This window comes from Mytilus trossulus, chromosome 1, assembly GCF_036588685.1.
Source record: "Mytilus trossulus isolate FHL-02 chromosome 1, PNRI_Mtr1.1.1.hap1, whole genome shotgun sequence".
Lineage (NCBI taxonomy): Eukaryota > Metazoa > Mollusca > Bivalvia > Mytilida > Mytilidae > Mytilus > Mytilus trossulus.
The window spans coordinates 46,179,853-46,200,851 of record NC_086373.1 but is presented as its reverse complement, the minus strand read 5'-3'; the positions used below and the strand labels follow the sequence as shown (position 1 = coordinate 46,200,851).

The window sequence follows — 20,999 nt, the reverse complement described above, 5'->3', positions numbered from 1 at the left end:
ATCTGTGTCCACACTTGTTTCATTTCAAAATATTAGAATATGATATGCGGATGTCAAAGTTTTTTTATGATTGCATTTTTTGAAACTTTTACATATCTACAAGATTGGCTAGTGCAATGTAATGCTGACTAGTCATGTGACGTTTATTGGCGGGAAACAAGAACCGGATCCGAATGAGGCAATAATCATTACTCTTTAATTAAATTGGTTTATCTTATAAAAGCGATAAACCGTAATAAATATAATATGTTTAAAGCTATTAAAAATGCGCAATTTTACAGTTGCCGTCAACTATGTGCACGCCGTTTGAACGTTACAGATATATTGTCAATCAAGCATCTTAATAATGTCAGTTTCAGAGATTTTTTTGTTTGAATCAGTGTGATCCTTTACAAAGTAGGATTTATCCCTCCCCAAGACAAGATATACTTGTATCTACGTTGGCCATTTTTTTTTAATGAAACAAAGTTTTACTAACTCTTTTAATTTGTCTTTCAGTTTAGAATGTAGAATACGTGTGTAAAGTGTAGAAAAGTCAAGTGTTTTAATACTATTGTAAGATGAAAGAGAGTTAGATTGTATGTACTCTAATTAAAAGATCTTTGGAATTTTTTAGTATCCACATCTGATTCACTCCACCCCTAGAATAGGCAGTTTCATAATTACTTTGAATCCCGTCTTTGATTGCTGATAAAATAGATGTTAATAATTTAGAAAGAGGTTTAGGGGAGCACTTTGAAGACCCAGCAATATACCGTTGTTTGTAAGGACACTTATGTAGTTTAGGTATCCAATACAGTGATGGAAAATCTAGTTCATCATCTTCAGTTGAAATTCCAAAGGAACATAAAACAGACCTATGATTATCTAGGATTTCCTCTTTGGTAAGTGGCGTGAGGGTATATGTAAGTGTTTCTATCCAGCTTATGCAGTTTATTCAAAATTCGTACCCAATTGCACTGTTGTTTGAAATCAAACTCTCAACTGGTATTCCGATTTCCAGTATTAACATGAGTTGACTTTGTTCAATGTTAAGTTTTTGAGTTTTGGTATGCATAAACGACCTGCATTTTTATTTGACATGATATGAAATTTCGAGCAAATTACTGCTTAAATATTTGAATTAAATTTTGAACCTCCAATAAAATGTTTTACATAGTTCTATCAACGACAAACCGTAATAAAATGTGCAAGATGTCAGCACCAAATTTGATTATTTGGTCAAATTGTATATGTGTTTTATCACTGCTTCCCAAAAGTTTCGCAAAGGTTGTTGAATATCATTTTTGATCAGTTTCTACTGAATATAGAATTACTTGGATAATTCCAGTCCAGAACTATGTTAACTTTATATGTTGGTTAATTGGTGTCTGTTATAGTTTTCATTATGTTTGATTATGTTTGTTTTGTTAATGTATTTGCCATAAACAAAATTTTTGTATGTTTTGCAAATAAAGAATATTATTGTTATAATCATTTATCCAACATTGTTCTTAATGACTTCTAGGTTAGGGAGAGGGTAGGGATCCCGCTTACATGTTTAACCCCGCCACATTCTGTATGTATGTGCCTGTCCAAAGCCAGGAGCCTGAAATTCAGTTATTGTCGTTAACTTTGTTGATGTGTTACATAGTTGTTTTCCGTTAATTTTTTGTATTTAAATTAGGCCGTTAGTTTTCTCGTTTGAATCGTATAAATATGCGTTTATCCAATACCAACTTCTGTTAAAAATGATTGAAAATAACAACAGAAAGACGTCTTTAGGCTCAAGAATATCAATGATGTTTCTGATGGAAATAACAGAAATGTTTGTAAGTCTATATTTGTGAAGTATAAATGGTCAAATGACTCAGCAAATGTATATTAAAATATAATATATTGAAAGCAAATTTTTAAAGTTATTTAGTATATAAATTCCTAATTTCCCAATGCAGAATTGAAGACCGTAGATTCTTGTCCTTCGTTTAGAACTGTTATTGGTATAGTTGGATGATCTGTTCCCATTAGATATTTCTACAACAAAAATACTTTTTCAATAAGCTTGTTAATTGCAAACGTACTACAAACGACTTACACAGAAGATATACATTTTTTTTAAATAATATTTTCATTAGACATTGTGTTAAATTGTCGTTAACATGGTTAAGATATACTTGTTATGTGAACAATGATGGTTTTATTTCAAACTATAAAGAATGAATTTTGAATTTCATAAGTCAATACATATGTTTTTCAACATTACAAATAGTGATTGTTTCCTTCACAAATTGCTTAATATGATCTACATTTCTGGATGTTTCTAATGGTTCTTCACTTGGCCGACCTTACTTAATGACATGAAACATTTCTTAGTTTATACCTTATATATGTTTACAACCAACGTCGGATAAATATAAATGTTTAAATTAATAAAAGATCCAGTTTATTCTAGACAAAATGATCTTACATGAGCGTATGCCATTCCATTCTTACGTTCATCTTCACTGGTTCTTCTACCTATCCATACAAAAACCTCTCCTTGTGTATCAAAGATGAAGACATCCTGGAAAGGCAAAATCAGTGTCATATCAAATCTAATAAATAATGTATATTCAAAGTCTAGACAAAAAATAAATAAAAAGAAATGAAAAACAATGTTTAAAAAAGATATTGACGACCTTTAAAATAATGTGGATTTTTTTTCTTCAACAAAATAACATTACATGTGCTTTTCCACATTCAACTTTATAAGTGGTTTTTGAATTAATCTGGACATAAAATGTGAAAAAGTCGAAATGAATATGCATCCCTCGAAAGAAAGATTTGTCTCTAACACAAATAAAATTTTATAAAGTTTGGTAAAGAATGAACAATAATCTTAAGTAAAATGAAAATCAGATTGATGTGTACAAAAGCAACTAAATAAGGCAACTTTACAACTATTTGTCACTGTTTCATTTTTCTAATGATACCATTATCATATTTAATATTATCTGCCTTACAAGGCCACAAGGATTTTTTTCAAATAGGAACGTTCAATTAAAAAAATGAAAAAAAGGATTCTGAAAAAACAAGATTCTGAAATTTCCATCTATTAGTATAAAGTTCATTTATATTTTCAGGCTTCAATAGATGCCAAGAGCTCTGTTCTGTCTGGGGTTGTATGATCTGATGCAGCGCACTTCTTTCAGTAGAACAATTATAATTGAGTTTGTGTTATTTGCTTTACCTGAGATTTGAAATCATTTCTTGTAACAGTACCATCACTAACTAATGAAAATTGTAAATCACCAGACTCGTTTGACAATCTGAAATAAATTGAAAAAATACATTGAGACATGTGTTGCCTTACCAGAAAGTAACATTTTTATAATAAGATTCAGGCTACGTATTTCGTAGATTCCTACACTCAAATGCATACGCTATATATGGTATTAATGCAATTATTATGAAAACAATTTTAAATAAACAGCATTCTTTGACGTTATGAATTATTGAAATAAATAGGTTAACAGAAAATTTATAAACAGCACACTTTTCCCTTTTTTAAATTTAGTTTAAGTGAAGCGTATTGGTTTTTTTTGTTTGTTTTTTTTACATATCTGCTCATGTTTAAGCTCAATTTCAATAAATATTATTTGACGCATCATTTCACATTATATAGAATAAATTTCTACTGACCTATGTAACGTTTTTCTAAATTTTTGTGCCTCATATGTTTCATCATCATCGTCCTCCTCGTCATCCTGATCAAGATAGCTGTAAAATTTGTGCTGAAAATAAAAAAATTATATTAATACACTCTTGGAGCAATATTACAGACAGAGCTCCAGATAAGCTGCGTATTTGCGTGATCACGCAATTAATACAAATAATAAAAAACCCAATGCAATTGCCCATTGCAGGGTTCAATAACCCAATTAATTCAAAGGAAAACCCAATTATATGCCAAAACCATGAGTTCTCAACCCCTTTGTTGGCTACCGTTTGCGTTATTTACCCTTATCTGTTTTCACTTGTTGCGTAAATCTATTTTGATTGTATTTATAATTGGAAATGTCCTTTCGTTCTAAAAAATAGTTCCCTGCATCAAGTAGCTGAAATGGGTCCCTGTTGGAATTTTCCCTTGCTCAAAAGGTACACGTGTTTTTGAAATCATTTCGATTTTCTCGGCGTTTATCCAATTAGCGTGTTTCATGTTGTCATATATTTTTCGAATTGCTCGAGATTTATCATAACATACATTGATTTAAAACGAAAGTGAATGTCTGATGAAAATATTGAATAGAAGCATGTTTTCAGCTTCTTTTGAATAACCATGGAAGTATTAATAATACTTCCATGGAATAACTGAGGGAAAGATATGATGATAACAACACTCAGCCAGTGTTTTTAGGAAGCGTCCGTCGAACCCATGGGCGTGTTTGCGTACCTTAACGAGAACATTGCTAATAAACACGAGACTTCGTCAAAAACTGAATCAGTTGCCGTTAGAAAATGTGAAAGGCCAAATCAATTATGAAATGATATGTGATTGGAAACCAAAAGTTATAAGGGATAAATTAACCCAGATTTATGAGTAAAACAAAAACATTCAAGTATAATTAGAGTTTATATACTAATTTTTTTTCGTTTTACGGTTAATGAGTGAAGGCATTTCTCTCAGAATTTTTATATAAAGGTATATATAAGAGAAAAATAGATCTGAGGCGAGTGCCTGGGATCATATCCGTTATTTACAGTTTACATCAGTTGTGAGAAAATACAAAACTGGCAGAAGGTTTGAAACGGGACACAAATTAAACCTAAAATTGCTCGTCAGTGAATTAAGAAAATAAAATAGCTGTACATTGGCACTCACACCACATCTTCCTATATCTATAGCACATATTATTCAAAGAAAGAAACATATTTAAAATGGAAAAACATCTGGGGTTGATATTGCCTAAATATTAAATAGTATGTTGATGAAAAAACCCAATACATTAAGGAGTTTGGTGGTGAAAAACCCAATTTGATATTAACTCGAGGGGTGAATTGGAATTGATAATGCAATTAAAAATTTGTATCACCCAATTACATAAGAAAATGGTGGGTAAAAACCCCAAATTGTAAATTCTTATCTGGAGCTCTGCAGATATTTACAAAATTATTATTTGAAATACTTGTTTCGTTTTCCATGTCCTTATCTCATTCCTCAATGTTTGAGAATTTTACGCAACTGCTATGTCACCAGTTCTTTGCAAAGCATTACTCTGTACACAAGTCGGTACTGAATGATTTGATTTGACATTTACTGTATTAGGTGTGTCACTCTGTACAAACGTCAGGACTGAATCATTTGAATTGACACTTACTGTATCAGGTGTAATCACTCTGTAAACACGTCAGGACTAAATCATTTGATTTGACACTTACTGTATCAGGTGTATCACTCTGTACACACGTCAGGACTGAATCATTTGATTTGACACTTACTGTATCAGGTGTAATCACTCTGTACACACGTCAGGACTGAATCATTTGATTTGACACTTACTGTATCAGGTGTAATAACTCTGTACACGTCAGTACTGAATCATTTGATTTGACACTTACTGTATCAGATGTATCACTCTGTACACACGTCAGTACTGAATCATTTGAATTGACACTTACTGTATCATGTGTAATCACTCTGTAAACACGTCAGTACTGAATAATTTGATTTGACACTTTTTGTATCAGGTGTAACACTCTGTAAACACGTCAGTACTGAATCATTTGATTTGACACTTACTATGTCAGGTGTATCACTCTGTACACACGTCAGGACTGAATCATTTGATTTGACACTTACTGTATCAGGTGTATCACTTTATACACACGTCAGTAATGAATCATTTGATTTGACACTTACTATATCAGGTGTATCACTCTGTACACACGTCAGGAATGAATCATTTGATTTGACACTACACTTACTGTATCAGGTGTAATCACCCTGTAAACACGTCAGTACTGAATCATTTGATTTGACACTTACTGTATCAGGTGTAATACTCTATACACACGTCAGTACTGAATCATTTGATTTGACACTTACCGTATCAGGTGTATCACTCTGTACACACGTCAGGACTGAATCATTTGATTTGACACTACACTTACTGTATCAGGTGTAATCACTCTGTAAACACGTCAGTACTGAATCATTTGATTGGACAATTACTGTATCAGGTGTATCAGTCTGTACACACGTCAGTACTGAATCATTTGATTTGACACTTACTGTATCAGTTGTAATCACTATGTAAACACATCAGTACTGTATCATTTGATTAAACACTTACTGTATCAGGTGTAATCACTCTGTAAACACGTCAGTACTGAATCATTTGATTTGACACTTACTGTATCAGGTGTATCCACTTCATCTAGTGTTTCCACTGAAGCCTTTCCACTACGTTTGCTTTTCAGATCTTGGAGATATTGCATTGCCTGAATTAAATAATACAAAATAAAAATTATGCCTTCGCCAAAACTATTTTATTCTGATATTTATATTCTTGTTAAATTGACAGCTAATGATGTAAAATCTGGCTAAGGATGCAAATTGAGTATTATTTCAAACTAAAGTTTTATTTTGGAAGTTAATTATATTTTCTATAAATGTATAGGTGCATAATAACTCGCATGATTTGTTTCGTTTTATTCAAATTCATATAAGAATGAAATGAGTTGTTGTGTGTATTTGAATGCGACAGCACCACAACGACAAAAAACATTCAAAATCCATTTACCGCTTTATATTATTACTGCCTTCCACGATATGCAAGTATTTATACAAAAATATGCAAGTGCTATTTTAAAATAGTAAATAGTTTTTTTTCTCGTTTCTCGTTTTTTATATAGATTAGACCGTTGGTTTTCCCGTTCGAATGGTTCAACACTAGTAATTTTGGGGCCCTTTATAGCTTGTTGTTCGGTGTGAGCCAATGATCCGTGTTGAAGGTCGTACATTGACCTATAATGGTTTACTTTTAAAAATTGTTATTTGGATGGAGAGTTGTCTCATTGGCACTCACACCTCATCTTCCTATATCCATATATGAATCGCTAAAAAGTATGAATAAATTTAACAGAGACACTCAAAGATCTGCCATTATTAAAATAAATCCATTAAAACAAAACTTTATACTATTATGTAGCTTACCTTGAATTTTTCATCTTTGTTACAATTCTCACCATTCCACTGATATATTTGCAAGCCAAGGTCCAATATATACACATCATTGGAATCCAATTTGCTTCTTTTCCGCAAAATCTATGCGAACAAAAATAGGAAATAAAGTTTTGAAGGAAAATATATTTTACTTACTTACAACGTTGTTTGAAATATAGCAATATAGTAAAAGTTTCTAACTACCTATAACAGATACAAATACATTCGTGGTTATTATTAATTCTGTGAATAATCCGTTTAAAACGACATGATTGTTATTTTGTGCAGAAGTACGCTTGAGTGCGGTTACTAACGCATCTAATCGAATTTTATTTTTAGGAAAATGCAAACCTAAAATATTTAGAAAAAAATCTGAACACTCTTATCAAACTGAAACTTTTGTTGTTTTAACTTGTCTAATGTATAATACAACGTTAAAATAATGTGCATATACTCTCCTTCCACACAAAGTCTTAACATAAGATTGTATATATTTTGTTATTACTTAGTCTAGCTTAATATGTATTTCATAATTATATACCTCTTTAACTACAACTCCTTTTTTATCACCACGGAAATGAAGTAGGCGTTTGATTTCTGCTTGTTTTTGTGCGCTTCTGAATCCAGTTTCTGCTCCACCTTCCATCAGACTAAAATATAATGAAAAATAGTCTCAAATTCATTACATAGAGATGATAATTGGGATATCATGACAAGAAAACAGAAACACTGCTTCTTTTTTTAAATTACAAATCAAGAATAATTAAAATATACTCTTTTTTAGACGGCTATAGTGCACGCGGTTTGGTGTCACGATATCTCAGTAGCATGGGTTTGAATCCCGGCGAGGGAAGAACAAAAAATTTGCGAAAGCACAGATCTAACATTGTTGGGTTGATGTTTAGACGAGTTTTATATTAAAATAGTTTAATGAATATATATACATCTGCACATGTGATTTTTTTTTACGCCTATATATATATATATATATATATAATGGCAAATAAAATTGATCACAAGATGTAACAAAATGGATCTTAATATAAATTTAATACAAGACAGAAAACAATTAACTTGTGGCCAAGATGTCATGCCACAAACATAAGGTGTCAATATTTTTTTTGTACACCAAATCTGGATTTCGACAATATATGTCTCTTCAGTGATGTTAGGGATCGAAACGGTATTTGGAAGGCCATTTAAAATGTACCCTCATTTTTAGAGAGAATCTTGAATTTTAAGAGTCAATATAGGATGAACGGATCATATTAACCGGAGGGAAAATATGATACAAGCCAAAACGAAAAAATATAAACGAGTCTGAATTGAAAAATACTTTCAAACCTATGATTGCGTTGGACAAAACCCGCAATTTTTATACTTGTGCATGTAAAACAAATTTCGTTGTAAAAGGGTCTTAATACAGCACAAACAACATTTTCCAAAAGACCGAAAAAGTGAAAAAGTAAATTTAAACAAAACGCATTTGACTAAAAGGTTGAACAACTGATGTTCTTTAATCCTGCTGACTGCCATTGGCGATTGCCAAATAAAATTGATCACAAGATGTAACAAATTGGATCTTAATATAGATTTAATACAAAACAGAAAACAATTAACTTGTGGCCACAGTATTATGCCACAAACATAAGGTGTCAATATTTTGTTGTACACCAGATCCGGATTTCGACAATAAATGTCTCTTCAGTGATGTTAGGGATCGAAACGGTATTTGGAAGGCCATTTAAAATTGCTCTCATTTTTAGATAAACTCTTGAATTCTAAGAGTCAATATAGTTTGAACGGATCATATAAACCGGAGGGAAAATATGATACAAGCCCAAACGAAAAAATATAAAAGAGTCTAAATTTCAAAATACGTTCAAACCTAATATATGATTGCGTTGGATAAACTTGAACCGCAATTTTTATACTTGTGCATGTAAAACAAATTTCGTTGTAGAAGGGTCTAAATACAGCACAAGCAACATTTCCCAAAAGACCAAAAAAGTGAAAAAGTAAATTTAAACAAAACGCATTTGACTAACAGGTCGAACAACTGATGTTCTTCAACGTTGAACCCTGCTGACTGCAATTGGCGATTGTCAAATAAAATTGATCACAAGATGTAACAAAATGGATATTGATAGTGATATAATATAAAAAAGAAAACAATTAACTTGTGGCCAAGATGTTATGCCACAAACATAAGGTGTCAATATTTTTTGTGTACACGAGATCCGGATTTCGTCGGCAATAAATGTCTCTTCAGTGATGTTAGAGATCGAAACGGTATTTGGAAGGCCATATAAAATGTACCCTAATTTTTTAGATAGACTCTTAAATTTTATGAGTCAATATAGGATAAACGGATCATATAAACCGGAGGGAAAATATGATACAAGCCCAAACGAAAAAATATAAACGAGTCTAAATTGAAAAATACGTTCAAACCTATGATTGCGTTGGTGAAAAACCGCAATTTTTATACGTGTGCATGTAAGACAAATTTCGTTGTAAAAGGGTCTAAATACAGCACAAACAACATTTTCAAAAAGACCAAAAAAGTAAAATTTAATTTATACAAAACGCATTTGACCAAAAGGTCGAACAACTGATGTTCTTTAATCCTGCTGACTGCCATTGGCGATTGCCAAATAAAATTGATCACAAGATGTAACAAAATGGATATTGATATAATACAAAACAGAAAAAAATTAACTTGTGGCCACAATATTATGCCACAAACATAAGGTGTCAATATTTTTTTTGTACACCAGATCCGGATTTCGACAATAAATGTCTCTTCAGTATTGTTAGGAATCGATGCGGTATTTGGAAGGCCATACAAAAAATACCCTAATTTTAAGATAGACTCTTGAATTTTAAGAGTCATTATAGGATGAACGGATCATATAAACCGGAGGGAAAATATGATACAAGCCAAAACGAAAAAATATAAACGAGTCTAAATTGAAAAATACGTTCAAACCTATGATTGCGTTGGATAAAAACCGCAATTTTCATACGTGTGCATGTAAAACCAATTTCGTTGTTAAAGGGTCTAAATACAGCACAAACAACATTTTCCAAAAGACCAAAAAAAGTGAAAAGTAAATTTAAACAAAACGCATTTGACTAACAGGTCGAACAACGGATGTTCTTTAATCCTGCTGAATGCCATTGGCGATTGCCAAATAAAATTGATCACAAGATGTAACAAAATGGATCTTAATATAAACTTAATACACAACATTAGACAATCAACTTGTGACCACGATGTTATGCCACAAACATAAGGTGTCAATATTTTTTTTTGTACACCAGATCCGGATTTCGACAATAAATGTTTCTTCAGTGATTTTATGGATCGAAAAGAGGGACGAAAGATACCAAGGGGACAGCCAAACTAATAAATCTAAAACAAACTGACAACGCCATGGCTTAAAATGAAAAAGACAAACAGACAAACAATAGTACACATGACACAACATTGAATTGAAAAATACTTTCAAACCTATGATTGCGTTGGACAAAACCCGCAATTTTTATACTTGTGCATGTAAAACAAATTTCGTTGTAAAAGGGTCTTAATACAGCACAAACAACATTTTCCAAAAGACCGAAAAAGTGAAAAAGTAAATTTAAACAAAACGCATTTGACTAAAAGGTTGAACAACTGATGTTCTTTAATCCTGCTGACTGCCATTGGCGATTGCCAAATAAAATTGATCACAAGATGTAACAAATTGGATCTTAATATAGATTTAATACAAAACAGAAAACAATTAACTTGTGGCCACAGTATTATGCCACAAACATAAGGTGTCAATATTTTGTTGTACACCAGATCCGGATTTCGACAATAAATGTCTCTTCAGTGATGTTAGGGATCGAAACGGTATTTGGAAGGCCATTTAAAATTGCTCTCATTTTTAGATAAACTCTTGAATTCTAAGAGTCAATATAGTTTGAACGGATCATATAAACCGGAGGGAAAATATGATACAAGCCCAAACGAAAAAATATAAAAGAGTCTAAATTTCAAAATACGTTCAAACCTAATATATGATTGCGTTGGATAAACTTGAACCGCAATTTTTATACTTGTGCATGTAAAACAAATTTCGTTGTAGAAGGGTCTAAATACAGCACAAGCAACATTTCCCAAAAGACCAAAAAAGTGAAAAAGTAAATTTAAACAAAACGCATTTGACTAACAGGTCGAACAACTGATGTTCTTCAACGTTGAACCCTGCTGACTGCAATTGGCGATTGTCAAATAAAATTGATCACAAGATGTAACAAAATGGATATTGATAGTGATATAATATAAAAAAGAAAACAATTAACTTGTGGCCAAGATGTTATGCCACAAACATAAGGTGTCAATATTTTTTTTGTACACCAGATCCGGATTTCGACAATAAATGTCTCTTCAGTATTGTTAGGAATCGATGCGGTATTTGGAAGGCCATACAAAAAATACCCTAATTTTAAGATAGACTCTTGAATTTTAAGAGTCAATATAGGATGAACGGATCATATAAACCGGAGGGAAAATATGATACAAGCCCAAACGAAAAAATATAAACGAGTCTAAATTGAAAAATACGTTCAAACCTATGATTGCGTTGGATAAAAACCGCAATTTTCATACGTGTGCATGTAAAACCAATTTCGTTGTTAAAGGGTCTAAATACAGCACAAACAACATTTTCCAAAAGACCAAAAAAAGTGAAAAGTAAATTTAAACAAAACGCATTTGACTAACAGGTCGAACAACGGATGTTATTTAATCCTGCTGAATGCCATTGGCGATTGCCAAATAAAATTGATCACAAGATGTAACAAAATGGATCTTAATATAAACTTAATACACAACATTAGACAATCAACTTGTGACCACGATGTTATGCCACAAACATAAGGTGTCAATATTTTTTTTTGTACACCAGATCCGGATTTCGACAATAAATGTTTCTTCAGTGATTTTATGGATCGAAAAGAGGGACGAAAGATACCAAGGGGACAGCCAAACTAATAAATCTAAAACAAACTGACAACGCCATGGCTTAAAATGAAAAAGACAAACAGACAAACAATAGTACACATGACACAACAACCAAAGAATAAACAACTCGAACCCCATTTGGAAGGCCATTTAAAATGTCCCCTCATTTTTAGATAGACTCCTGAATTTTAAGAGTCAATATAGGATGAACGGATCATATAAACCGGAGGGAAAATATGATACAAGCCCAAACGAAAAAATATAAACGAGTCTAAATTGAAAAATACGTTCAAACCTATATATATATAATAAACCACTTTTTTTTTTTTTTTAGAAAACACACATAAAAAATAAAGTTTTGTTAAGAAAACAGTTTGTTTGAAATCGGTGGCTTTTTATAAGACTGATGGACCCGTACCGCTACAGTGCCTAAGAGTAGAAGCCTTGTATTGCAAATGTAATGATAATTTTATAATGTTTAGTTAATGCTGTAACGGTGCTAAATCCAAGATTGCAACAGTTTTAGACAACTGTGTTTTTCACATTTTTGGTTTCGAGGGTACCTGCTGAACAGATTATTCCAGATACATTTATGGCACAATGTATTTAAAAGAAAATTATAATACTAACAAGAGAAACAAAACAAAAATACAGGAAAAAACAACAAAAGATGTGTCTTACGTTATTGATGGAAAGTAGCCTTTAAACATGGATGATTCATTACTTTGAACTTCTCGGTGTTGGATGGGTACACCATCTAGTAAGGTATCTAATTCTACGGTTTTATACGCTGCAGTTCCATATTCATCCTGTCAAAATAATACATTGTAAAAACTTATCAAAGATACCAAGCTTATAATTTCGAATCCCCAACGATCGTTTTCTCTACAGAAGAATTATCAGTGGTGATTGAATAAAACACTAAGTTAAAAAAAACATGTCATTCACTTCAACTTAAGTTTTGATAAAATTCAACAAAACTAGAAAGGAACTTAAACAGAAGATTGTTTTAAGGAAAAGTAGTTAATGGTATTTGGATCAAATTGGTATACCAAGTAAGTAAAATATTCTTCAGAAACAGTAACATTTGACCATGACTTTTATTCAAGATTGAAGATGATCTGCCAAAGGCGGTTTACATTCAGGAAAGTTATCTCAAAGACTTTGATGATTTGAATTCCCTTGTAAAACAAAATGATGTTTGTGGAATATTGTAAGATTATTTACTATAGTGGGAAATTACCTGAGTACTGTATTTCCCAATCCAAAAATGGACATCATGTAAGAGTTTATCTGAATCTTTGTTTTTATAAGTCTACAAAATAAATTATAACAATGATACCACTATGAAGTAAGCGAAACCAAAAATCACAATTCTTGATATTTCTTGAATCATGAATCAAACAAGATAAATGTTAATATGAAAACTTTAAAGTAAAGTTGCTCGAAACGAAAGTTCAGTTTAAGATGGTATGGGTGTCTTTCGCCATCTTGGATTGTAAAAAAAGAGAAACTAAGGTCCATATTTTCTATCAAGTTAGCAAAATTTGATGCAGGAATGCAGAATTTAATGTGAATTTTCATTTAAAAGAACCAATTTATAAGAATATAACTAAGATATGTAAATATTTTTACAAGTGTAGATTATTTTTTGTTGTTTTTGAATATTTTTCAAATTGGAATTTTAAGGGGAGGTAACTCTATAACAGTGCATTTTCTGAAGGACTCTACATGAAATTTTCCTATTTTGTCTTTTAGCCGGAAAAAACGTACGGTGACCCTATCTTTTCTTTTGATATTCTCAAAGCATTGTCTGAAAGCAATCTTTTCCTAATTTATTTTACAATTCTATCATTTTGTTTAGTTTTTATTCACAAAATGGTGTTTTTTCCTGTATAATCCATACATAATTTGTCATTTTGTCACAACCTGTAGCTTGAAAAAATGCACGGTGACCTATCATTTTTATAATATTTTTGATCATGTATCAATAGATACTACATTTTGACAAAGTATGAACAAATTCTTTCATTTTTATTTTAGACTCCCATACCACCTTAATCACATGAGCTTGTGAATGCTATTCATATTATAAAGGGGAATTCGAGCAAAACTCCTTGTGTTGTAAAGACAATTTTTGAAGTTTAAAAATATAATGTTTACCAATCTATTAAGTGATTTTACACCCTCGTTCAATACTACAGTATAACATTTCTTTTATAACGTTTTAAATTAATTAATGTCATAAATGTATTTGTATATGACACTCACATGAAAATAAATATGTTTTATAAAGCAATACTTACATTAAGTATGATATACGAGTCTCCATTATAAAAGCTACCGTATTCATCCTTAGCCCAGTTGGTGACTTTAAATTTCTGTTAAAAAATCAAAAAGAATACAAAGCAAACCAGACAAATTATCTTATATGGAAAAGACAAAGTCCGAATTTACTAAATATTAATTGTATTTATTCAAGAATATTTAAGGGAGTAATATTCAGATACGCCAATATGATAATAGTCGCAATTTCAAATGTGGGCTCCTAAGATTATTTCACGCCTGTTTATTTATGTCGGCACTATTATGGCCTATCATTTTCAAAAGTCGTTATTCATTTTTACTTTTTTCATATTCCATATGTTTTAGTTCTGTGCCAGTCCAATTTTACAGTTGCATAGTTTTGCTCCAAATATTTGTTCACTGTGTGTGTTTGAGGAGATAGGAGTAAGCTGATGAAAACTGTTAAATATAAAAGATGTAAGGCATATATCCCTTTCCCGAATGAAATATCTTATTTAACGTAAAAAAAAATTAAAAAAAATACGCACAACTATCCTCCAGATCTGAAGTCCAACTTCTTTACCCGCATTTTTCCAGGCTGGTTCAGTTAAAGCGGATTCCTCTGAAAAAAGACAGCTTATTTCTAAATGGCATACAAGCATTAAATTATTAATTTATTTGTTGAACTTATTAACATGAATTTGACTGTACTACTGGTATCTTTCGCCTCTCTTTTATTAGACTTATTTCAATAATACACTGCCTTATCTCGCAGATCTTGTATATGTATGAGTTAATGTATGATATGTATTTTTTTCTGGAATAGATTCTATGTAACATGCGATAATTTATTTTAATCATGAATTGTTCATACTTATGAAAGCTCAGTCTTTAGTTGTCTATGTTGTAAAGCTCAGTCTTTAGTTGTCTATGTTGTAAAGCTCAGTCTTTAGTTGTCTATGTTGTAAAGCTCAGTCTTTAGTTGTCTATGTTGTAAAGCTCAGTCTTTAGTTGTCTATGTTGTAAAGCTCAGTCTTTAGTTGTCTATGTTGTAAAGCTCAGTCTTTAGTTGTCTATGTTGTAAAGCTCAGTCTATAGTTGTCTATGTTGTAAAGCTCAGTCTTTAGTTGTCTATGTTGTAAAGCTCAGTCTTTAGTTGTCTATGTTGTAAAGCTCAGTCTTTAGTTGTCTATGTTGTAAAGCTCAGTCTTTAGTTGTCTATGTTGTAAAGCTCAGTCTTTAGTTGTCTATGTTGTAAAGCTCAGTCTATAGTTGTCTATGTTGTAAAGCTCAGTCTTTAGTTGTCTATGTTGTAAAGCTCAGTCTTTAGTTGTCTATGTTGTAAAGCTCAGTCTTTAGTTGTCTATGTTGTAAAGCTCAGTCTTTAGTTGTCTATGTTGTAAAGCTCAGTCTTTAGTTGTCTATGTTGTAAAGCTCAGTCTTTAGTTGTCTATGTTGTAAAGCTCAGTCTTTAGTTGTCTATGTTGTAAAGCTCAGTCTTTAGTTGTCTATGTTGTAAAGCTCAGTCTTTAGTTGTCTATGTTGTAAAGCTCAGTCTTTAGTTGTCTATGTTGTAAAGCTCAGTCTTTAGTTGTCTATGTTGTAAAGCTCAGTCTATAGTTGTCTATGTTGTTTCTTGTGTATTATTATTTTTCTGTTTGTCTTTTTTATTTTTAGCCATGGCGCTGTCTGCATATTTTCTCTGGTATCCTTCACCCCTCTTTTAGTAATGAAGTTGAGCATTTTTTTTTCATTTTAACCATATTAAAACAAGATACATAAACGTAATCGAGTCCTACACAATGCGTATTATATATATTGAATTTACAAATCATAAAAGCAAAAACTACACTGAAATGATACTAGTAACTTATAATTCAGTTTAAGAATGGTCACAATTACTGAAGGCAAGCTACGAGTCATTTCTATCATAGTGTTGATAAATCTGATGCTTAAAAACCTGATTTTTCATAACACGAGCGAAGAAGGGTTGTCATATAAGGATAACGACATTGATTCGAAGACTTAAACCTTACAACCAGGTTAACTACATAGTATCTGATGACTACATGTACCAATATGTTACACTTGTCGTATCAACGACCCCATCTTCATTTCCTTGATTGTGACATCATATTTACTTGCCATGAGCTATAAGATGGATACCATTTTTGAACAGTACATTTTATGCATAATCCGTCTAGAGAACATCGGCTTACCCGATATTCGGGGGAATTAATGTTTATTTTAATTTTCCGTCCTATTTTTCCAGCCATATAATGGTCCTCTCTCTGTCTCCGTCTATCTCTCTCCCTCTCTCTCGATCGAAATCGATGTACATGGTCTATCTTTGTTATTGTCAAGTATAAGGAAACAATTAAGATGCCTTAATATGGTTTACTCCACACGTGTTTTAATACTACTGGTTATACAGTTCAGTTTTCTTAAATGTACTTTTCTATTAGTAGTACTTACTTTTGACATTCTTTTCTGTATCTGACCCAAATAAGGCCATGTTAGAATCTTTCCAGTCATATTTCTTTGCTTTCCTTAGTCCGGCTGTCATAAAGTTGCAATTCAAATAAATCATCAAACATATATATACAGATAACAACAAATACAAAATATATAACATAAACAGTTAAAACATGTATATACTCAGCACAATTAACACTATAACATCCGTACGCAGTTTGCACAACTCTGATATTCGTTGAAAAAATAATTTTGTTGCACAATAATCATTTTGGTAGTTTTGAAGAACTGTAACTTAGTTACAATTACATTTTGATTAAATGTGTTTTTCAAAGTACACGCTATTGTCTATAATTCTTGCGAGAATCAATTCTAAAGTCAAGAACTTTGGGTACATTATAACATTTGGTTTCCCAATAAATCTTTATCTATATTTTTTTTAAATTTTATATTACTTGCTATCAATTTTCTGATTTTGTTCATATAGCAATGTAGCCTGAAAAAAACTTTATCAACAATGGATTTTAAAGAATTATTTTTAATAATCCATAAACCAATACATTTGCAATTTAATTAAGACACAACAGTTCAATGCATTAATTTTTTGAAGAATGAAACTTTTACAATGATAGTTTATTTGAAAATGTAACTACACATGAGATAGTCGCTGCTGACCGAGATCTCCATGAAACGCAGTTACTTTTTTAAGAACTGCAGAGCTTTTATAATAATCTAAGTAGATATTTGTAGGTTTAGTATATTATGGAAATCTACGGTTTACTACCCATGATTGAATGATTAAGGGAGTAGTCTGCATGCTTTAACATTAGGCAACCCATTGAATAAGCTTGTCTATAAGATTTAACCTTGGGGATTAAGAAGGGTAAAGTCACTTTCAACCGTAAAATCTGTTTATTCATTGAAATACAGTATAGAGTCCCACTTTATGACCCAATTTATTTTCACTTTGTAAAAATGGGTGCCTTGACTGTGCCGGAATATATATGAGGTATAACATTCAACGTTTACATATAGATGTAAAAAGAAACTAATTAAGTAGAAATAACTCAGTTTATGTTTGTTATGATCAAGATAGTTGTAAAATATGACATTAATTTATATTTGATCTGTTTATGACACTGTATGGGAATATGACGATATTTCCGTATTGGTCGTGTTATCATTTTGTACTCAATGTGAAGAACCGGCTTGGTTACAAAGAAATGAATGGTAGGTGTTTATGTGGTTTGGGTGTAGCCAGGTTTACCACGGAACAAGCTCACAAAAAAATCTTTTTGACACTATTCAAACCAGTCGTTTGTTGATGCTTTTTCTTCAGTGTATATGCAAAACGGCAACGATAACGACTGCATTTATGTTATAATATGTATTGCTTATTCGAAAATATAAATAGGTCAAGCTTTGTGAATTTTAACACCGACACAATACGTGTTATATAGACATTCTCATTTCAAACCCCAATTACGCCCCCTCTATACATTTCATTTACATAAACTGTCATTTAACTTTTTACATCTTTTAACAATATTTTTAGTCATCTACCTTGTATTATCCAAGTGAAACAAGTACACAATTATATATAACATACAACATACACGTACATTTTGTATGAGTTGTAAAAGGGAAGGCAATCCTGCGTAGATGGTCAGATATTTTTTTCTAGTTTCCCTATTTGGTCATTTTATTGCCATTAACAGACAAGAAAACAATATGGAATTGTCCAGCTGTTTTATGTCGAAATCGGTTTCCGGTTATCACATTTATAGTGGTAAATAAAAAACAGAGACCTCCCATTCTTACATTATGTCGGTCTGAAAGGATAGATATTTATTATATATTGCATAGCTAAATATTCGAAATACAATTGTAGTTTGAGTTTAAAAATCACAAATGAAAAGTACTTACACATTATTGTCGTCCTGTATTAACCACACCTAGTCTACAACATATAATTATGAAGATACTAAAATAAAATGGATTTTTCTGCATCAGCTGTGTTTCAAGATCAATGGATCAATATCAGGATTAGCGTTCTACATAATGACCCATTCGTTCAATTTTCAATTCAATTTCAAAATATGATTGAACAAAAATTTAAATAAAGGGTGTTGTCAGATTAAACCACCACCCACGCAATTATAAAGATAATAAACAACGTATATGCACAAAATAATTTTGAAAAATAAGGATAATGATATTTAACGAAAATGGATTCAGATTTTTCTACACAAAGATTCAATTCAAAAATATTTGCACATCAATTTTGTTCAGAAATCTGCAGTTCTAATATTTATCGATTCCTTGTACAATGTTGCCATCTCCTATAGCATATATTAGTTCAATCATCATACCTCGATGAACATAAACGACATATATTTATTCATAAAGAACACTGTGTCAACCATATCAACATGATCAATTTGAACAATTTCCATAGAATTTATATCAAATTCGTTTTAATTACACATACTATTGAGCAAAACGACTTGATAATTAACTTTTTGAGTATTGACTTGAGATGAAAAACAAAAAGATACCACTCACCTTTTCAAATGAAATGAACAATAAGACGAGAGAGACGTACAATTGTCTTATTTGTTTATGATACATATAATTATGTAGCAAGATAAAGAATGAATGCTGAGAATGTTAAGGAAGAGTTTAAGTTACATATATATTTTTTTTCAAATTAGGGTTTTAAATATGAATTTCTTCCTGCTTAAATGGCCGGCATATTCCCCTTTGAATGTAATTTTAAATTCCCTAACCGACAAAATAAAAAGTGTGTGCCGATGCAATTCATTTTCTTCTTGGCTACAGTAAATTGCATCGAGATAGAGCATAATCAGTTTTAACAAGTTAAACATTTTTTAATTTGATATCAACTTTTAAGTTCTAAAGTTATTTTACTTACTACGAAAGCGAACAAAAATATAGATCCAAATACGATCAGATATGGTTAAGTTGTTTGTCAAGTGTACGCAGGTATATACTTTCACACTTGACAGGATAAGACATAAACATTCCGTCTGTCAAGGATAACACACATGACTGCTTAAGGCGTAATCGAAACATTGACTTTTTAGGAGATAACTCTTTTTTATTACATACAGTCAATAGATGGTTCGTTTATATGCACACATATACATATAGCAACCTGATAAACAGGAAGATATGAATATGAATAAATCAATTTTAACTTGTATTTGTTAAAATGGACCGTTTAAATAGCTATGACTTCAAATATTAATATAGGGATATTTCGATCTTGTAGAAGAAAGCAATGTTTTGAGAGCTTCATCACTGAAATAAAACTGAATTATAAGGTCCGGTTCTGGTGGACAAGATACAAAGTTCGATCAATAAAATATTTTAGATAAAAAAACTTAGATATTTAGAAATGCGAACCATAAGCAAAGAGTTATAATTAAATGGCTTAGTTGAAGTAATCTCTCTGAAAGTTTGAGGACGTTATCATGTTTTGGTTGACCCTTATGGATACGGTGATTTGTCATAGATGACCACCGAAATGTGTCGTAGCGATAGTTTTTTTTTTATTTGAATACTTGTTTATCTTCTATTTTCTTGAGGCTTTGTGTGTTAAATCTTTGTTTACAGTAAATGTAGCTGTGTTTACTATTTGGACAATTGGATGTCTTTTATTTTCTTATTGTAGGTTTTGCTGTTATCTGCTTTTTCTAATTTTGTTTTTTTATTGTCCCTGTGGCATGTTCCTTCCTTTTTAAACAGATTTGAAATAAAAACTTAAACAACTGAAAAAATAACTAAAACGGAGAGCGTTACATTCATAGATATCAGAGCGAGGTATGTGGAAAATGTCATAACTGCCTACTACTATCTATTTAAACGAAATCCGTATTTTCAACTACAAAATTCCTAAATTGTGAACATACAGTCTAACAACAGAGGTATCAATAAAAAATTAATAGCAATGAAATGATATTATTTTCTCGTTGAGACAGAGTGCAAAAAAAACTTAATTCCTGTGTGATCAAGATT

The 20,999-nt window shown here is 31.3% G+C and overlaps 1 protein-coding gene across 3 annotated transcripts; it reads right to left on the bottom strand.

Annotated features, from left to right (window-relative positions):
• Positions 1-1,805: 1,805 nt before the first annotated feature.
• On the bottom strand, positions 1,806-20,104 carry LOC134725654 (gelsolin-like protein 2). 3 transcript variants are annotated; one of them, XM_063589658.1, is made up of 14 exons: positions 19,894-20,104; positions 18,885-18,918; positions 16,959-17,042; positions 15,032-15,105; positions 14,504-14,578; positions 13,441-13,512; positions 12,879-13,006; positions 7,725-7,833; positions 7,175-7,285; positions 6,373-6,459; positions 3,661-3,752; positions 3,209-3,287; positions 2,447-2,542; positions 1,806-2,013 (listed from the first exon to the last, which is right to left on the bottom strand). In XM_063589658.1, exons 2-14 carry the CDS (start codon positions 18,886-18,888, stop codon positions 1,918-1,920), a joined length of 1,107 nt encoding a protein of 368 aa, XP_063445728.1. In that variant the 5' UTR covers positions 18,889-18,918; positions 19,894-20,104; the 3' UTR covers positions 1,806-1,917. The 3 variants fall into 3 exon arrangements, with proteins under 3 accessions (XP_063445728.1, XP_063445739.1, XP_063445719.1); XM_063589669.1 differs by lacking the exon at positions 19,894-20,104 and adding an exon at positions 19,524-19,548; XM_063589649.1 differs by lacking the exons at positions 18,885-18,918; positions 19,894-20,104 and having other exon boundaries at positions 16,959-17,049.
• Positions 20,105-20,999: the final 895 nt, after the last annotated feature.